The 17,926-nt window shown below is 35.1% G+C and overlaps 3 protein-coding genes across 5 annotated transcripts in view; 1 reads left to right on the forward strand and 2 right to left on the reverse strand.

Moving 5' to 3' along the window:
- Positions 1-80: 80 nt before the first annotated feature.
- On the reverse strand, positions 81-751 carry LOC127875218 (uncharacterized). The gene is made up of 3 exons (XM_052420079.1): positions 560-751; positions 321-461; positions 81-221 (listed from the first exon to the last, which is right to left on the reverse strand). Exons 1-3 carry the CDS (start codon positions 623-625, stop codon positions 81-83), a joined length of 348 nt encoding a protein of 115 aa, XP_052276039.1. The 5' UTR covers positions 626-751.
- A 151-nt stretch (positions 752-902) lies between these two features.
- Positions 903-17,784, reverse strand: LOC127872803 (uncharacterized). Of its 2 annotated transcripts, XM_052416210.1 has the most exons (8): positions 17,657-17,784; positions 7,761-7,834; positions 2,100-2,275; positions 1,875-1,982; positions 1,650-1,757; positions 1,372-1,528; positions 1,129-1,262; positions 903-1,043 (listed from the first exon to the last, which is right to left on the reverse strand). In XM_052416210.1, exons 3-6 carry the CDS (start codon positions 2,160-2,162, stop codon positions 1,376-1,378), a joined length of 432 nt encoding a protein of 143 aa, XP_052272170.1. In that variant the 5' UTR covers positions 2,163-2,275; positions 7,761-7,834; positions 17,657-17,784; the 3' UTR covers positions 903-1,043; positions 1,129-1,262; positions 1,372-1,375. The 2 variants fall into 2 exon arrangements, with proteins under 2 accessions (XP_052272170.1, XP_052272171.1); XM_052416211.1 differs by lacking the exon at positions 17,657-17,784 and having other exon boundaries at positions 7,761-7,926.
- The window catches only part of LOC127872791 (nuclear exosome regulator NRDE2-like), a 28,118-nt gene continuing 27,384 nt past the window's right edge, over positions 17,193-17,926 (forward strand). For both annotated transcript variants that reach the window (XM_052416183.1, XM_052416184.1), the window contains exon 1: positions 17,193-17,382. In XM_052416183.1, the coding sequence (XP_052272143.1) occupies positions 17,241-17,382 (142 nt within the window). In that variant the 5' untranslated portion in view covers positions 17,193-17,240. The remainder of the gene's footprint in view (positions 17,383-17,926) is intronic.

Genomic DNA, 17,926 nt, shown 5'->3' on the forward strand with positions numbered 1-17,926 from the left:
GCATTACCGACATATTAAATTACGTTTAAAATCACAAACCATTTTTTAAATTAAAATGCAAGTTACTAGAAATTTAAATGCTAACCTGTAGAACCTTGATGTAGTCGACTGTTCGTCGCTCTGACATCAAAACAAATACCAGGGGTATCTGCTTGGCACAGTCGCCTCGCCTCACGGAAAGCGTGAACACTCATCAGGTTGTCGAATGGTTTTCGCACAACCTGAAAATGAACGCTATGTAATACATCTACAAATGTCTTTTCGTAAAGATGATATCAAAGTATAGCGAATGGTAAGATACCGAATACATAAACAATTACCTTAAATGTACCGTCCAAGTACCATCTCTTGGCGGTCTTTAGGAGGCTAAACTGCTCGTCGGTGGCGAAGATTAGGTGTCTCCTCCCGTCAACTTTAATGTCTCCTTTCAAAAAACCATCCGGCAGGAAGTCCTCTTGTAGCTAAAAATTGAAGAAAAAAAGTCTCCGTCAAGCGATGAATGTGTAGAATTATTTCAAATAAGATAATCATCAGTATAATCCAATGGCTGATTAAATACCTCAAAGTCCAAATCCTGGGGATCATCTGGACGGAGCCGTTGCCTCTTGCGGTTTACAACCCGCATGATGTAGTCGAGGTTTGGGTGTTCGATGTCTGTTTGCGTAAGAACCTCGCTTGCCACGTTCTCCACAATACCACTTGCTGCGGTGAAAATCTGTTGGCTAGCACAGTGTGCGGCCTGCAAATACACGAATATACAAATATCGTTTCACGTACATGGTGTAACAGAAGTTTATGACAGCCTTTTCGGACGTTAACTATTATAATTCATAACAACTATTTCATTTATCACATTTAAAACATTAACAACTACATACCTTCTGAGTAATGATTATTTTACTCTTCTTTGAAGGAACTGGCGGGTGGTTGTGGTTTAGGTGGCCCTGATTGAAACCATCCTTGATTTCCCGCACACGTGCTGGACATCTCGTTGATTTATTCCGGACACTACACCACCAAACAGTACTGCTATGATGTAACTCCTGAAAAGGAAACGGTTCGTATGAGATATGGAAAAGTAACCAATAAAACATATGCACTAATATTACACTATTTTGGAAAACTTACCTTCACGACGTATGTGTAGCCGATGCTGTCACACAGCAGGTCTTTACCGCGCTGCGATCCGCCTGCTACTATCCTCAAAAATCACAGACATATCCTCTGTAAAGGACTCGGTAGGCGCTGCGTCTTCCAGAGACCTGGAATTTAGCATAGTTGTGTGAGCAGGGAAAAGACAGCGAACATAACTTTAATACACGACTCGTACAATTAAAACTCTAATTAAAAACACTTAACTTAATAACTTACTCTTCTATATTTCTCTGGGTACTTGGAAGGTAGTATTTACTGCCAGGGTCAGATCTCGAACACGGCTTATGTCATCCTCATCCGAAATTCCACTGGCGTCACTGGCGGTAGAACCCCAAACATCAGTAACATCATTAGTTGACGACACAAAGGAAATCTGAAACATATCAAGCGCACCATGGTAAGGTATATAAAATTTATACAATATACATGTACCAAAATGTCGCCAAACTGACCCGGTACAAAATAAATAGAAAGTATGGAACGTTTCAAACTACCTGTTCATTAACATGCGTGTCTTCTGTATCCATGACGTCGGTCGCATTGCCAATTGCAGTCTCTTCTTCGGAACCCGCCTGTGCTACATTCTGTGCAGACTTTGAAATCTGAAACATATGAAGCGCACCATAGCAAGGTGTATGACAAGTAATAGTAAAAATAATAAAATATACCAAACTGTCCCGATACACTATGAATAGAAAGTATGGAACGTTTCAAACTACTCGTTCATTAACATGCGTGTCTTCTGTATCCATGACGACGGTCGCATTGCCATTTGCAGTCTCTTCTTCGGAACCCGCCTGTGCTACATTCTGTGCAGACGTTGAAATCTGAAACATATGAAGCGCACCATAGCAAGGTGTATGATAAGTACTAGTAAAAATAATAAAATATACCAAACTGTCCCGATACACTATGAATAGAAATTATGGAAAGTTGTACAATACCTGTTCATTAACAGGCGTGTCTTCTGTCGCCATGGCATCGGTCGCATTGCCAAGTGCCGCCATTTCTTCGGATCCCACCTGTGTTCCGTTCTGTGCAGACGTTGAACAAGGCTTGCAGACAAAGGTTATGTCCGTTTCACCGCGAATGGCGGCAAAGTACTGTTTTTGTGTAATGCCTACAAAGACAAAACATTTTCCCCCATAACTGTTACTAGTAATACACCTATAATGTAATCCAATCAAAATTACAATCTCGTGAAATATTTTATTATCTCAATTTAATAAGTTAATTAATCCTAATTAACAAAGATTTATTTAATTTCAATTAACGAAGTCTCAAATATTTATTGTATACTGTTAGAAACGCTAAATTTTATGTCCGGAATTGTGCATCTTATTTTCGGGTAACAATATATCAAATTAATAGAAGTTTACGCACTTGCGTTATTTTTGTAAACACATTTTCCATTTGGAAGTTCAAATCATTCTTGTAATTTATGAAGTTGTAGAAATATTTAATACATGAACAAATAATAAATAGAAAATGGAATTAATAAACAAATAAATAATGCATGCACATATTTATTAATAACTATTAATTATTAAGACGTTAAACAATTAATGAAGATCCCGTTACGTATGGAAAACTTATTGAGCACACAATTATAGGAAAAAAAGTATAACAATAATGTCAACGTGAGTACAAATAAGTATAGCTTAGCTTAGTATCATATAAACCGCGCATATATGATTATCATACCTACACGTATTTAAACATGGTTGTACGAAACAATGATTAATTTTACAATAATTCTCAATCATACAATTTTACAAGAATCAAATGTTTATTTATTTAATACTTTAATAAAATTTACCAACATTTTTAAAATTTGTACATGAGTTACGGTTCTACATTAATTAATTAAATATCAAATTGTATAGCACGAACAAATAAAAAATATTGATTTAAGTATTCCATACTACAGCCTTATCTCTAGACAACCCCTATCAGTAATAGCCTTATCTACTCCTCGATAATCAGTACCCTCATCAGCTCTGAATGACTGACAGATTATATGTTTATTGTAATTTTAGTGGTGAGAAATAAGGTATTGTTACTGATTAGGTGACAGCTGTTTTCAATATCTTTCATAGCTCATTAAAGGTAAAAAATATAAGCTTATACAAAGTTTATAACAATTAAAAGAAATAAGAATACAAATAATTAAATACTTTCCACTATTATAAATCAACACGCGAACAATTGACATGACGCCTTATTTGTGATCGCTCCGCCCACTAGAATTGATCCACCAATCAGCGATCGATTAATCGGGCGCACTCGTTAGCAACGACCTGTCCGCCATTTTCTAGACAAGCTACATGTTTAGGTTCACTTTTATTCCAACGAGTTTCTTTTGTTTTCCTCTTAAAAAAAACGATTAAAAATGGTTAAAAGGTGTCAATGGGGATTATGTAACTCGGACAATCGATATCCTGAAAGATTAGTTGGTGACATTTAATTTATATCGTTTCCAAAGCCGAAAAGAGATCTTGAGAAGTGTAAGAGATGTTAAATACATGCGGTCGTCACCACGAACAACTGAACGTCAACACTGTCAAAGACAATTATAATATATTTTTATCGGATATACTAGCAGATTTAAATAGTTTATGTTATCGATCTGATTATCACATAATATTTAACTGTTTTTTTAAATAGTTTTATCAGTTACTAGGTCAGAAGCGAGGTTCATCTGCATTACTTAAAGAGAAATAAAACCCAGCATGAAGCCTAACTCATGCTGTGTTTTATTACTCTGATAGTAATGCACTTAATTGACATCATACATGATATTTGAAGGTGACATGTGGTATTATCTTATTAACGGTATCTACACATTTGCACTCATGTGGTGTCACAAATAAACGCTTTTAATCCACACTAGGAGCTCGAATGCCTAGATCATTTTTTAAACGAGTTTCGTTTATTTTGTTCGGATTAAAAAACGGAAATGAAATATGGCAAAACGGTGTAAAAAGGGTTAATGCAACTCTGACATTTGGTATCCAGAAAGATAAGTTAGATGAATTAAATTTATACCATTTCCAACGCGGCAATGCGGTCTTGACAAGAGCGAGTGGAAGCTTCAAGAATTACCGAGATCCCCTTTATAGAACATAAATTTATTTCACAAACTTGAAATGTCATATAAGCAATAACTAAGCATTATTAAAGGGATCTTTTCACGCTTTGGTAAATTGACAAAATTGAAAAAAGTTGTTTCAGATTCGTAATTTTTCGTTTTAGTTATGATATTTGTGAGGAAACAGTAATACTGAACATTAACCATGCTCTAATATAGCCATTATATGCATCTTTTGACGATTTTAAAACCTAAAAATTATAAAGCGTTGCAACGCGAAACGATTCAATAATTTGGAGAGTTCTGTTTTTGTCGTTAAATTTTGTGAAACTACGAAGATTGCTTATATAAGGTATAAAATACGTCAAGAATGTGTACTCGGCGGAATAGCTCAGTAGGCTAAAGCTTTTTACTTCAGGATCCTGGCAGGACTCCAGAAGTCACTGGTTCGAAACCTGCTCCGGGCAATGTTCTTTTCCTTTTTTTATTTTTTTTTCTTTATTTTTTACTGGAGCTTTTACGATCCAATGTTTACATTTATCAATATAAAGCATTTAATGAATAAGTTAGAAAAAGCCAAAATCTGTGAAAAGGCCCCTTTAAGTATGTATTATGTCACGTGTGCATGTAAAATAATTTAGAATTTTGGTACCCGATTCGTGTAACTTTACGAAATCCCCGTTAAAAATCGCGTTTCTGTGCAGGCCCGTACCCAGGCCATGGGCCCAGGGGCCCGGGCCCCCCCAGCTGGCTGTCGAACTATGATTTTTTTAAATGATCGGCCCACTGCAATTTTTTCTCTTGTGCAAGGGCCCACAGTACACTTTCCCTCAAAACAAAAGAGCAGCTATGTTTTATTGTCCCTGATAAACAAGGGGATTAGCGCTCGCCAATCGAGATAAGCCCATAGGCAATGTTTTCTTATCGCCTTGTACACACATCCCCGATCAGTCCCCCATTGTGATCATGAATGCTTCATCTATCGATGGTTGATGTATCATGTATTTTGATTAGTGCAGCAAATGGAGGCAACTGCTACAGGAGGTTGTAGAATATAGTCTGATAATTGCTGACGCAGGTTTTTTTCCTTCTTTGAGAAGGCCCTTTTCCCTAGACGTATTTTTCCCCTATAAAAGTTTACTTGTTTTTTTTTGGAAACCTTTTATTTGGGAATTTTTAGGTCCCAATATATACTTTTTACATTGAGATAGGGCCCTGAATTTGAACCGAAACAAAAACACTGACAAAGGTATTAAAACTGAGTATTTATCATTTTTGCAAGGAAATCACGTAAAAAGACTACGATGAGATAGTTAACATATCTGTTGAAAAGAAAAACAGATTCATAAATTTGCCGAGCAACAGATACGAATTTGGCAGAATTCAGTATTTAAAATAATTCAATGCGGGGAATCACGTGGTCAGATTTGATAAAAAATGACCGCCGATGCCTCGATTCGATGGAGAAATTGAGTCTTCAAACGTTTTCCGTCAGGAAATCGCGAAATATTCCATGAGTTATCTCCACACTCAGACCAACCAGCAGAAAACGGTTCCGGCTGGCCATATGATAGGCGTTATCCGATTAAAAACAAGTAAGTAATAAGGTAGATGTACCTGTTTGAAGACTCAATTTCTCCATCGAATCGAGGCATCGGCGGCCATTTTTTATCAAATCTGACCACGTGTTCCCCGCATTGATAATTGAGTACCGAGAATTGAGTAATGTCAACCTATTAATGGCTCATTGGTAAAAAAAAGTAAAATTGAAACAACAAATCGATCTCGTTATATAAGTTAACATGATCCAGTGTAGAAAAATATTGTATAATTAAATTATCTGTTGCCTTGAATTTGTTTCAAAACAGTAAAATATGTTAAATTGATTATTTAAGACTTTCATATTTCCCCCAAAAATTAGGCGTTTCGCGCAATTTTTTCCCAAAAAATCAGTGAAAAAAAACTATGACGTTATTGATTTGTGAAAAAAGAATGGTGGAAGCAATACGAGAGTTGATGTGGATAATCGTCAGTTTAAACCTGTTAGTTTCGGAAATCTAAAGCTTTTAATATTGTTGTGAATTCACACCAATGTTTAAAGCTTAAGACTTACAAAATGTGCTGATTTCTTGTTATATTCCATTAATTCATATCACAAAACACCATTTTTATAAGCATTAAAATTCACCTTGCAAAGTGCCAAATTAAAAAAAGTATATATATAGGGAGGGGGGAACCCTCCCCGATTGGGCCCCCCAGTCAACAAATCCTGGGTACGGCCCTGCTGTGTGTGTCAGAAACAAGTGAAAACCATTTTGCTATTATAAGACGTATCGATAAATGCTATTGTAAAAAAGTTATTATTACTGATATTAGTTAACCAATAAATGCAGTTACTTCGGGGAAGTCGGTACCTGCGCGAGCGTCTGATATTGGTAGCCTTATTAATTTATAATAGCCTGACCGTATTCCATTTCGTACAACGCTAATTTTATATCAGACAATGTCCAAACTTACTGTGTTGTTTTTGCGCTTTAAATTATAGTGATTGATAAATGTCCCATAAGCAATGTTTAATATGATTAATTTCACTTTTATACGCAATAACATGTGGGATTGAGGTACCCACCCGGCGTCAGAAAGCGCGTAAAACTTCACCGAATTCTCAGTTATAAAGAGCTATTTCGTGTCAAATACACGGGTAGGGGGGCACATGTTTCGGTAATAATTTTGTTAATAACACGGGTAAATACCGGTGAAGTGTTAATCTATTGCAAATACCACCATTACACGTAATAACGGGTTCGATTTCGGTAAGCGCGCAAGCGTTTGAGAGCGTGTTTAATGTACCGATTTACTCGTTATAAATAGCTGATGTTCTCTTTAATCGTATATTTTTTGCATTTGCAGAATAACTAAATGGCATCAACCCCTTTACAAGTGTAATATGGTGTTTAACAAGTCCATAAAATCATCCGGAATATCGCGTAAATCTATATGCAGTCTATAGGCAAAGAAGCCATTTTGGTGTTAGCTTGTCTAGGTTTTCTTCCCGCTGAGCCACGTGATTAAGTGGGCGGAGCGATCACTGATAAGGCGTTATGTCAATTAAACGTATTTGAATTAATAATTGCAAATTTCATATATTCCGATATTGGTTAAAAATACTTGGATCGAGTGATAACAGTATCACAAAAACAAACATTCATCTTCAATACAATACAAATAAACAACGTTTATTAAATAACTTCAAGCAAAGCTGGTATATTGAGAAAAGCTGGTATATTGAGATAACTACTTGACTTTATGACAAATCAGAAATAAGAAATACAACACACCACTAACACGATTTCGATTATCTTCACATTAATTAGAAATCAAAAGAGGTCGTTATAATAACATAATACGCGAAAATAGAAAATGTAAGTTTTGCAACGGACACGCTATAGAAAATGAGTATCACTTTCCACTTGTTTGAAATATTATAGTGTACAATGACATGAATGGTACTTACCGGTTTCGATTGTTCGGTGTTGCCATTTTTGTCAACTGTCGCATTCAATTGCTTGCTGCCTTGGACCCACATTCCTTGAACACAATATACACGGATAATCCATCACACAAAAAACGCATGAATTCACTATACGTATGTATTCCGTAGCACATATATGTTGATAATGATAACCTGTTCTTAAAGTAGTCGATTTATATACATAACTAAGAAACTTTGATCTATTATGAAATAACCGCATGCAACAAACATCACCTAATTTTCGTTTTAATTTTATTTAATTTAACTCACACCTGATTATAAAAGTAAAACATTTTAATTACAAGCTAAATTAACATTCTCCGTTTTGTGACAAACATTAAAGTATCACTGATTAATTATCATACCAATTTAGTTTAATTGATTAATGCTTTGCCATTTTAATAATTGTTAGTTATATATAAGACCTTTCACACCTATTACAAACATTCATATAACCCGTGAAAAACACCGACCACAAGTGTAAAAGAGCCATTAAATGTGACAACCGTATATTTAGATTATTGAAAAAGGACATAATTATTATTATTTTCACTTATAAACTTCTTATAAACTACTGATCATATTACATCCTTCATCTATTTTTATATATTTTTTCGAGGCGTGCGAGTTGACTTTGAAAAGTGCGAGTTGACCAGAACAAAGACCTATAGATAACATTCTATAGGTCTTTGACCAGAAATGCCGTGCGAGTTGACCAAAAAACGTGCGAGTTGACTATCGTGCGAGTTGACTTAGGTACGAGTTGACCGGAACCCGCCGGAAAACCAGAAGTGAGCCGAAGCATTGTGTACACACCGGTCTCAATCTCCTCGCAGAGTTGTCGTTCCTTGCACTCACATACAATCTCTCAACCTCCGCGCAGAGATTTTACGGGAACCAGCATAGCTGAATCAAATCCCTCCCTTCATACGCAACCACGTGATGATAGCCGAACCATGTGATACAAAAATGGCGTCTTAATATCGACGGCAAACAAGGTCAGAATACACTAAATAGTTTCCCTATATAATTCAATGTGAAAGCGACAACTTTAGGACAAAATAAATGCAACATTTTGCACATAGAGACCCCGATAACCATACCTTTTCTTAAAGGCCATTCTAAGCGGAATCGATTTATGCAATAAAAAAGGTATGTCATGTTCAATGCAAGAAAGAACCTGACACAAATCAAAATCGACTGTTTTTGCAACTTTTTTTCGGCCGTTTCTTAGTGAAGTGTAACCTTTTTCAGTGCGATGGTTTACTATAGTCTTCAAGTTTATCATATTTCAAGGATTCAGTAGTGAACACATATTCATGCCCTACCATTATCTCCGAAAGATAACACCCGAATACTAGATAAAAGTGTAAAACATGCCTTCCTGTCAACTATGGTATTTTTTTAGAGACTACAGCCTTTTTTGAAACGGTTATTTAGTGTACTGTAACCACAATGTGTACGCCGAAGAGGAAAATGTTCCGGGGGTTTCAGCACTGTCTGCGCCTCCGGAAAAACGTTGGCACTCTCAAAGCAAACGGACCCGACCCCAAACCGAAATTGTAATTATTTTTTTATATTTTGTTTAAGAATGAAGTGTCTTATAACTTGTGTGACTAACCAGTGTTTGTTTTGGTATAAAATATCTGCTATAAGGTTTTGACTGTTCAGTTCTTATCTCAGAGAGTAACTGTAACTTAAAAACAAAACTGCAGTACTTAAAAAAACGTTGAACATGCCCAATATTGCATCTGTGTATATGAAGAAGACAAAATAACAAATACAAACAAATTTATTTGTTAAACCACTGAATTATTTAAGCAATATAAATTCACATTTTTTTCCCAAATTAACCGTTTCATCGAAGCAAAAATTCCCAAAATGGCCAATTTTGTCAATAAAAAATTCCCAATTTGGTCAGACTTATTTTCCCAAAATAGGCAGGAAAAACCCCTGCTGTTGGTGTTGATCAACTAGCTCGTGTGCATCTAGAGGAAGCAAAACACCTTCGTTTCTTGGCTACCTCACCAGAAAAGCAGTTTGAAGATCTTTACCCTTTCATAATAGAGCTGAGGCACATCAAGCAGGACTTCTTGGAGGTACTAATAAACCCTTGATGCTGGTAAATATTTCAGCTTATCTGACTACAAACGTCTCATGGTGAGCTATCTTGATCAAAATGTGTAGGTCTTGATCACCATGACCAATATTTTCACCTCAACATTATCCCGTTAACTGCTGGCCAAACCTTGCTTTAACTTTAATAGGAGGAATGTTCCTTTAATTAAGCTCTTTCAAAGTTTTGTAAAGGATTGCATTCCATGCATAACTCTGATTGCCAAGGCAACCCAAACTGAAACATATTACACAATGTATATAAAACCACTTTTGATTTTTTAACCTGAAGAATAACATGTGTTGCATGAGCGATATAGAACAATCATGGCCCTATGTTTATCAGAACCTATCCGAAATATTTGGTTCACATTTAGTGTACATGTTTAAAATACTAGTACAAGGAGAATCCATTTCACTAGGACAGTTAACTCTTCATTTAATATTGGCTTAGTTGTGCACCATTTTTTACTTTATCTTATTGTTTGGTTGTTTTTGTTCATAAGTCTAGAAAAAGTCAAATATACCAAATTAATAGCTTTTACTACGATATCCAACACTGAGACAAGTGGAGCATACTCTTAGTTGAGGATAGTTCTTGATTATTCTTTTTTAATACTGCTAGTTGACACTAGAAAAATGCTATCTGCAATAAAGGTTCAGAGAATTTTCATTAATATTTTAAATATGTAAAATACTTTTATACAATTACTGACTGGTAACTCAAGTATAAAATATGTTTCATTGTCATGTTTCTTTTGTTTCAGAAATGATTTAAAGAGATGTTCAGCTCCAAAACTCTTGAGACAAACTGAAACCTTTACCATTACAAGTGCAAGTTGCAAAGGAGCGATGACAATGGAAAGGTTAAGTGCTCCTTTAAAGCACATCATGATTTCCTGTCACTTGCAGGTAAACAGATGGTGAAGGAGCACTTGATGGATTTCCACAGCAGTTAGGAAAGTTTTAAGTAGGCATCAAACTCCAGCCAGATTGAAGGATTGTGAAGTGATATCAAAGGCTTTGAGGGACTTCCAACCATTTTTTATAAAAAAATGGGAGGATTGTGTCAAGGCATGCCAAATGTCCTGTGTTCAACTCTGTTAATTTAAAGATCAGGATCAAGCAAGTAGTAGAAAGACTGTATTATGGACATACTATCGATTTTGAACATGAATCATCTGAGGATGACTACTAGGGTGTGATACATAGACATGGACTTCCATACTAAGTGCGCCCTACCATTTTAAGCCTCAGTCAAGTAGACTAAATGATTTGAAACAGAGAGTTTATAAACTGTTTCTTATGGACATCTCATTTATCGCATTTCAAGCAAAAAAAAATAGAAGAAAAAAATTACCAATCATTTTGATAATATTTTAATGGAATGGCATATATTTTGTATGTGGATAGCTAGTGATCTATCTGCTCGAGTTTTTACAATACTTCATACAACATTCAGTCTGCATTCCATTTGAAACAAGATATTCTAAATATAGACATTGAACATGACATCTTATATAAAGGACAGTTTTCAGAAAAAAAAAGCTTTTTACCTTCAAATGTGCTGAGCATATTTTTATTGGGACTATACGTCTAACTAAACTACCTTAATGCTTGCCTACCAGGAACAAATTTGCTGACACATTACAATTTACTATATCAATTACATGTAACTTCAAATCATGGTATATTCACATCACATGTGTTTTAATCCACTACTTATTGCAAGAACACATGCTTAATGTACATGTAGAACACACATATGTACTGTCTGAGCAATGAAAACTTACAGTTTATCTACATTTACCATTATGTTACAGTCATGTGATTTTCTTTTATTAAGTAAACCTGCTATAGGTTATGAACTCATGTCTTTAGTAATAGCACTATAAAACTGTTATTTGAATATTGCTTTATATTTGAATAGTATTTTATTTTAAATATAGAACATCACACAGCTTTTATTTGATGAGTAATTTACATGTACACTAGTAGAAAGTAGGCATATACAGTGAAGCAAAGTTGTGCATAGTTACTGAGCAGGATTTATATTAATACATAAGGAAAATACATGAGAACAAAAAGTAGTTTGCCTTTAAAATGCCAATGAATGGCATAACAAAATTGTCTCTTAAAGCTTACTAGTATTTAAAACTTAAATAGCCTTAGTGTGAAGATTTTTTATGAACTTGACATGTGTATGCACAAACTTGTGAATGCTTATTTTTATATTATATGTTTTTATATCAGCTATGGTTTAATTTCCAGCGCAAAGAAAGACATAAAATATCAAGTTTTAACATACCGTGTACTAAAATACATTTTTTATTATTAATTTAAGATGTTCATTTCAAAATGTGTCAAGGTGTTAATGTAGTCTTCACTATTTTCAAATAAGTTGATTGGTTCTCCATTTAAGATCTAAACAGACAATAGAACAGCAATACAGATAAGTGATAAAATACAAGCTGCATAAATATAAATGTTTGAAACTTTTTTTTTCAGAATAAAACAAAAGTGGATTGAACAAACAATACTGATACAAATGTGTATGTGCGTGCGTGCGTGCGTGCGTGCATTACGCTGCTTTGTCCTGTCTGTTTGCTTGTCCCATTGTAAACGGGTAATGACATGATTATTCAGCATTCATGCAAATAGCGTTGTAAACAATGATGCAATGGTCACGTGGTTTTACATGTGACCCACGCGTGTTTAAATTTTGATTATTTCTGTGCATACACAGAAATTGAAAAGCCCTATCTTTGTACTGAATTTGGGCATTTCTTGATCGACTTTAATCAAAATTTTTTGCACATCTGACATAAATACAAACACCGTTTGACTCATAATAACTGTTTTGAGACACATAACAAAAATGGGAAAATATACCAACATCAACTCGGGCGACTTTAAATATCAACGTCGATTGAAAACCATAATCAGCTTATAAACCTATACCTTTACGTTTAAAAATTCATAATTGATATTTATATTTAGCCCTTTTCGGATAGTAGTCATGTAGTGATTTAATCCGTTAACTGTGTAATAAGATCTATTTCGTTATTAATAAGTCATTTGCTGACTTGAGCCACAACAAATTGATCTACATATTATTTTTTTTGAAATGACGTGAATAATTTCCATATTGTCATCTATCAATGTTTTAAGTTTCATGAACAAATATGAAGAACTTTTTAAGTTATTGCGGGATCCAGAAAACCACCATTTTCAGCAGTATTTCTAGTCTATTTGTTGCTATAGCAACCAGAATTTTTGACGTAGGAACAATATGACGTGCATTATGTCCATATTGCCATCTATCCATGTTTCAAATTTCATGAAAAAATATGAAGAACTTTTAAAGTTATCGCAGGATCCAGAAAACCACCATTTTCAGCAGTATTTCTAGTCTATGTGTTGCCATAGCAACCAGAATTTTTGCCGTAAGAACGAAATGAAATGACGTGCATAATGTCCATATTGCCATCTATCCATGTTTCAAGTTTCATGAAAAAATATGAAGAACTTTTAAAGTTATCGCAGGATCTAGAAAAGTGTGACAGACTGACTGACTGACTTACAGACAGAGCGAAAACCATAAGTCCCCTCCGGTGAAACCGGTAGGGGACTAATAAGCACTTATGTGACAAGTACAAGATGTTAAATTACCCGACATGCCCGAGGTAAGATTTGTATGATGTGCGCCAATAATTCTGTACATTTCACAAAAGCTTCACCATTTATCGGCACTGTTTATTTTCAGCCTTGGTATATTAATAGACCTGTGTTAAGGTTCAAATGTAAGATATTCAAAATGTTGTTCGAGGATATGGGAGATGTTTTTTTTCTGTCTTGAATTTATTAAATAATTTAATTAAGTAAAGTTTTTGAACATGATCATGAATATAATTAATATATGCGAAGCGGGTAAGTTACATGTTTAATTTTCCTAAATAATCGTCTGCCTTTAAATATACTCACTACTCCCAGTTTTGTTTTGATTTCATGTAGCAATTTATCCTCAAATCTCTGCATCAAAGAATCATAGTTCTCAATATATTTTCAACATAGCGGGGCAAACGATATAGTTCGTGACGACATGGATAAAGGTCAGCGGCTCGTCTCCTCACATAACGCGAGCTACACTAAATTCGATATAAAATTTCTTGCATATCATCGCAAGTAGATAAAAGGCCATGGAAGGATTTCATACTTTCGGGCGCCGAAAAGGGCGAAACATGCAAATGATCCCAAAATGACGTGCGAAATGGCTACCGCGTTAGAGTTCGCGAAATCAAGATGGATGTCAAATGTATCCTGGATATTGTTGCGCGCAACACCATATTTTCGGAAAATCGCCATCAATAACTTTTTTTCGAAACCAAGTGAATCTTGAACATTAGAGAGCGCCACTTACCATGGGGCGAATAGAAGCTCGGTAACAGAGCTTTCATCATTTCTTTGGGAAGGATGTGCCAAACTTCCAATCAACATGATCCATGATTCATGACCCTTTGAGAATCATTAATTCGGACGAATCTGAGTTTATTCTACATGTTAAGGCTGATCAAACAATAAATACCATAGGGTCAAAGAATGGGTACCAGGTTAGGATTAACACAAAGACACCGATTAATGTAATGGCTTGTTTGAAAGCCTTCAGAAATTTTGTAAGTGAAACAGTCTAACTAAATTCCTTTTGTTTTAAGTTTCAGAGTGCCGCAATCATAAAAAAATCCTTTTTTAAGTTTAAGGAAGCCATTAATGGCACAATTTGCCAGTACTAGAATACATACCCTCATCCAATTAAATGTACTGCGTTTATATTGAGACCCGTCTACAAATAGATTGTACCAAAATGCTTACGAACTATTCATGCAACTATTTAAGAGACTGGTTTTCATAAACCTCTTCGTAAAAAAATCGGGAACGTGGAAAATGGACACAGTGGATAGATGATAAAAAAACAACACTTGTACATTACCTTAGTACTATCTTAAATCTGAACCAATTATAGTTCTGGGACAAAAAAAGGGAATGCGCTTCAACGCCAACAAGAATGCTACATCATGCTCATCAGCCAGAAATCTTCAAACCATCTTACAAATTCACATCATAACAAAGTCCTATAGAATCCATATCTTGGATTATCAATATCTGAAGACTAAATTTGAAGCTCACACATCAATAACATCACTTAAATGCTAACTCCACACTTAGCTTCTTTATGTGTAATATGTAACACTGCATTAAATCCTGCTGTAAAACAGCTTATATTGAATTGTTAAGGCCAGCCCTTTCATACAGCTCCATTGTCTGAGTGTGGTCAAACTTGAAATACCTAAAACCAGACAGCAAGATTCATCACTATTGACTTAGCCAACAAAACAGTCTGCGACACAAACATGTTAGAAGCTATGAAGGTATTAAGATCCCTCCGAAATTAAGAAAGACGAACAGAATTACTTTCTTAAACAAGCTGATTTTTAGAAATGTCTGACTTCAGTTCGTCAACCTTAACGTAAAGTAAACCCAACAAACTTCCATGAGTATACATCAGACAATATTGTTGAACGATACTCTATTAATAACTTGAAGTTTTACTTCTTTATATTGAAGTGCTTCGCACCAACAAAATGTCAAACTTTACAACACATAACCCATTTTCCCCAAGAGCATTAATTGAGTAGAATAAATTTGAAGTTGTGTGCGCGCAAACAGTTAATAGCCTCATATTAAAATGTTCACCACCTTCTAACTCACTGTGACGATAGCGAGAGTCCCTGCAACGTAGTTATTCAGATAAAGATCCAGAAATCCGGTTATTCAGGTCATAATACACCAAATAGTTTCCCTATATAATTCAATGTAAAAGCGACAACTTTGAGCGAAAATAAATGCAACATTTTGCACATAGAGACCCCCATAACCATACCTTTTCTTAAAGGCCATTCTAAGCGGAATCGATTTATGCAATAAAAAAGATATGTCATGTACAATGCAAGAAAGAACTTGACACAAATCAAAATCGACTGTTTTTGCAACTTTTTTTTTCGGCCGTTTCTTAGTGGAATGTAACCTTTTCTAGTGCAATGGTTTACTATAGTCTTCAAGTGTATCATATTTCAGGGATTCAGTAGTGAACACCTATTCATGCCCTACCATTATCTCCGCAAGATAACACCTGAATAATGGTAAAAAGTGTAAAACATGCCTTCCTGTCAACTATGATATTTTTTTAGAGAGTACAGCCCTACATGAAGCGATCATTTAGTGTATTGTAACCTATAAGACAACGTTTACTGTTAACATCGCGAAAAATAAGCACTTCTCGATACTTATAAACCTATTTTCTATGTGCATGCCAATTTTCAGACCGATCTTTCACGTAGAAATGCTTGAAAATGCATTTTATTATAACGCCTGATAAGCCATGTGGCTTTCGCGTTCGGAGCTTTGATTTATAACGGGCGTTCAGGCGTAAAACGATTACCCTAAATAATTACAATCGGTCAAAATACTGGAATATTGTTACAAGCTATGTAGAAAAAGAAGTAAACAACTATTAAAACGTGTTCATGAGCTCTTTCAGCACAAATTGTTGCGATTTGAGATGCTCAAGACGAGTTTTTGTACATTTTTTTTCTTATTTTCCTCTGAAAACGTATTTTTTTCTTAAAAACTCACGATGCTCCTTTAATTCGTGAAACAAACGCATTTATTCCGTGAAATTTGCCAAAACGCATCATATCTCACTAAAAAAATGATGATTTTTTATAAATACAGCACCTTTGTGACTAGGCCTGGTTTTGCGTTTAGGTCATAATACACCAAATAGTTTCCCTATATAATTCAATGTAAAAGCGACAACTTTGAGCGAAAATAAATGCAACATTTTGCACATAGAGACCCCCATAACCATACCTTTTCTTAAAGGCCATTCTAAGCGGAATCGATTAATGCAATAAAAAAGATATGTCATGTACAATGCAAGAAAGAACTTGACACAAATCAAAATCGACTGTTTTTGCAACTTTTTTTTCCGGCCGTTTCTTAGTGGAATGTAACCTTTTCTAGTGCAATGGTTTACTATAGTCTTCAAGTGTATCATATTTCAGGGATTCAGTAGTGAACACCTATTCATGCCCTACCATTATCTCCGCAAGATAACATCTGAATAATGGTAAAAAGTGTAAAACATGCCTTCCTGTCAACTATGATATTTTTTTAGAGAGTACATGAAGCGATCATTTAGTGTATTGTAACCTATAATTCAGCACGTCTTTGTAATTATGCGGTGTTTGAGCGAACTCCATCTTATTGTATTCGGACATCTCAATTCGGATGTTAGTAGGAATGCGTGAAGACCAAATTTCTACAAGAACGATGTCAGACAAATTGCATACAGGACAAAATAGAACAAGTCTATTTCCATCAGCTGTTTTAGCAGGAGTTTCTTCAAAGAATGAAAGCGGACAAGAAAACGGTTAGAAAGATAATTCAATTGTAACTCGACCGATACGATTAATCCACATAAAATATTTAAAGGGGCCTTTTCACAGATTTTGGCATATATTGAAGCTTGTCATTAAATGCTTTGAATTGATAAATTTAAACATTGGACCTTAAAATCTTCAGTAAAAAAAAACAAGAACACAATTAATAAGGTAAAACAAAGTAACCCTCAACTGGGGCTCGATTGGTCATTGTTGGCTCGGGTACTACTTACATGTACCCCTGGTACTCTTTAGTATACTTACATGTACTCCGTGTACGGTAAATATACTTAATCGTACCCGGTCGATATTAGACTGTACCCGAGTAGTATTCTGTATGCATATATAGCTGGCCAAAGCGGGCTTTCAGTGTGATGATCACTTTTTTTTGTATATACTTTCCTTTGTATATAGATCGCCATGGACTACCATATGGAACAATTTGATTGGCTGACTAACTCGTGGCCACAAGTTAGCTAAGTGATTGGCTGACTAACTCGTGGCCACAAGTTAGCTATGTTGTTTCCTTGAGAA

This window comes from Dreissena polymorpha, chromosome 3, assembly GCF_020536995.1.
Source record: "Dreissena polymorpha isolate Duluth1 chromosome 3, UMN_Dpol_1.0, whole genome shotgun sequence".
NCBI lineage: Eukaryota > Metazoa > Mollusca > Bivalvia > Myida > Dreissenidae > Dreissena > Dreissena polymorpha.

Coding starts and splice junctions, on each gene's coding strand:
- LOC127875218 (XM_052420079.1), bottom strand. CDS start 625: ATGCGGGTTGTAAACCGCAAGAGGCAACGGCTCCGTCCAGATGATCCC. Junction 462..559: donor CCCAGGATTTGGACTTTGAG/GTATTTAATCAG, acceptor TTCAATTTTTAG/CTACAAGAGGACTTCCTGCC. Junction 222..320: donor ACTTGGACGGTACATTTAAG/GTAATTGTTTAT, acceptor GTTCATTTTCAG/GTTGTGCGAAAACCATTCGA.
- LOC127872803 (XM_052416210.1), bottom strand. CDS start 2,162: ATGGCGGCACTTGGCAATGCGACCGATGCCATGGCGACAGAAGACACG. Junction 1,983..2,099: donor ACACGCCTGTTAATGAACAG/GTATTGTACAAC, acceptor CATATGTTTCAG/ATTTCAACGTCTGCACAGAA. Junction 1,529..1,649: donor ACACGCATGTTAATGAACAG/GTAGTTTGAAAC, acceptor GATATGTTTCAG/ATTTCCTTTGTGTCGTCAAC.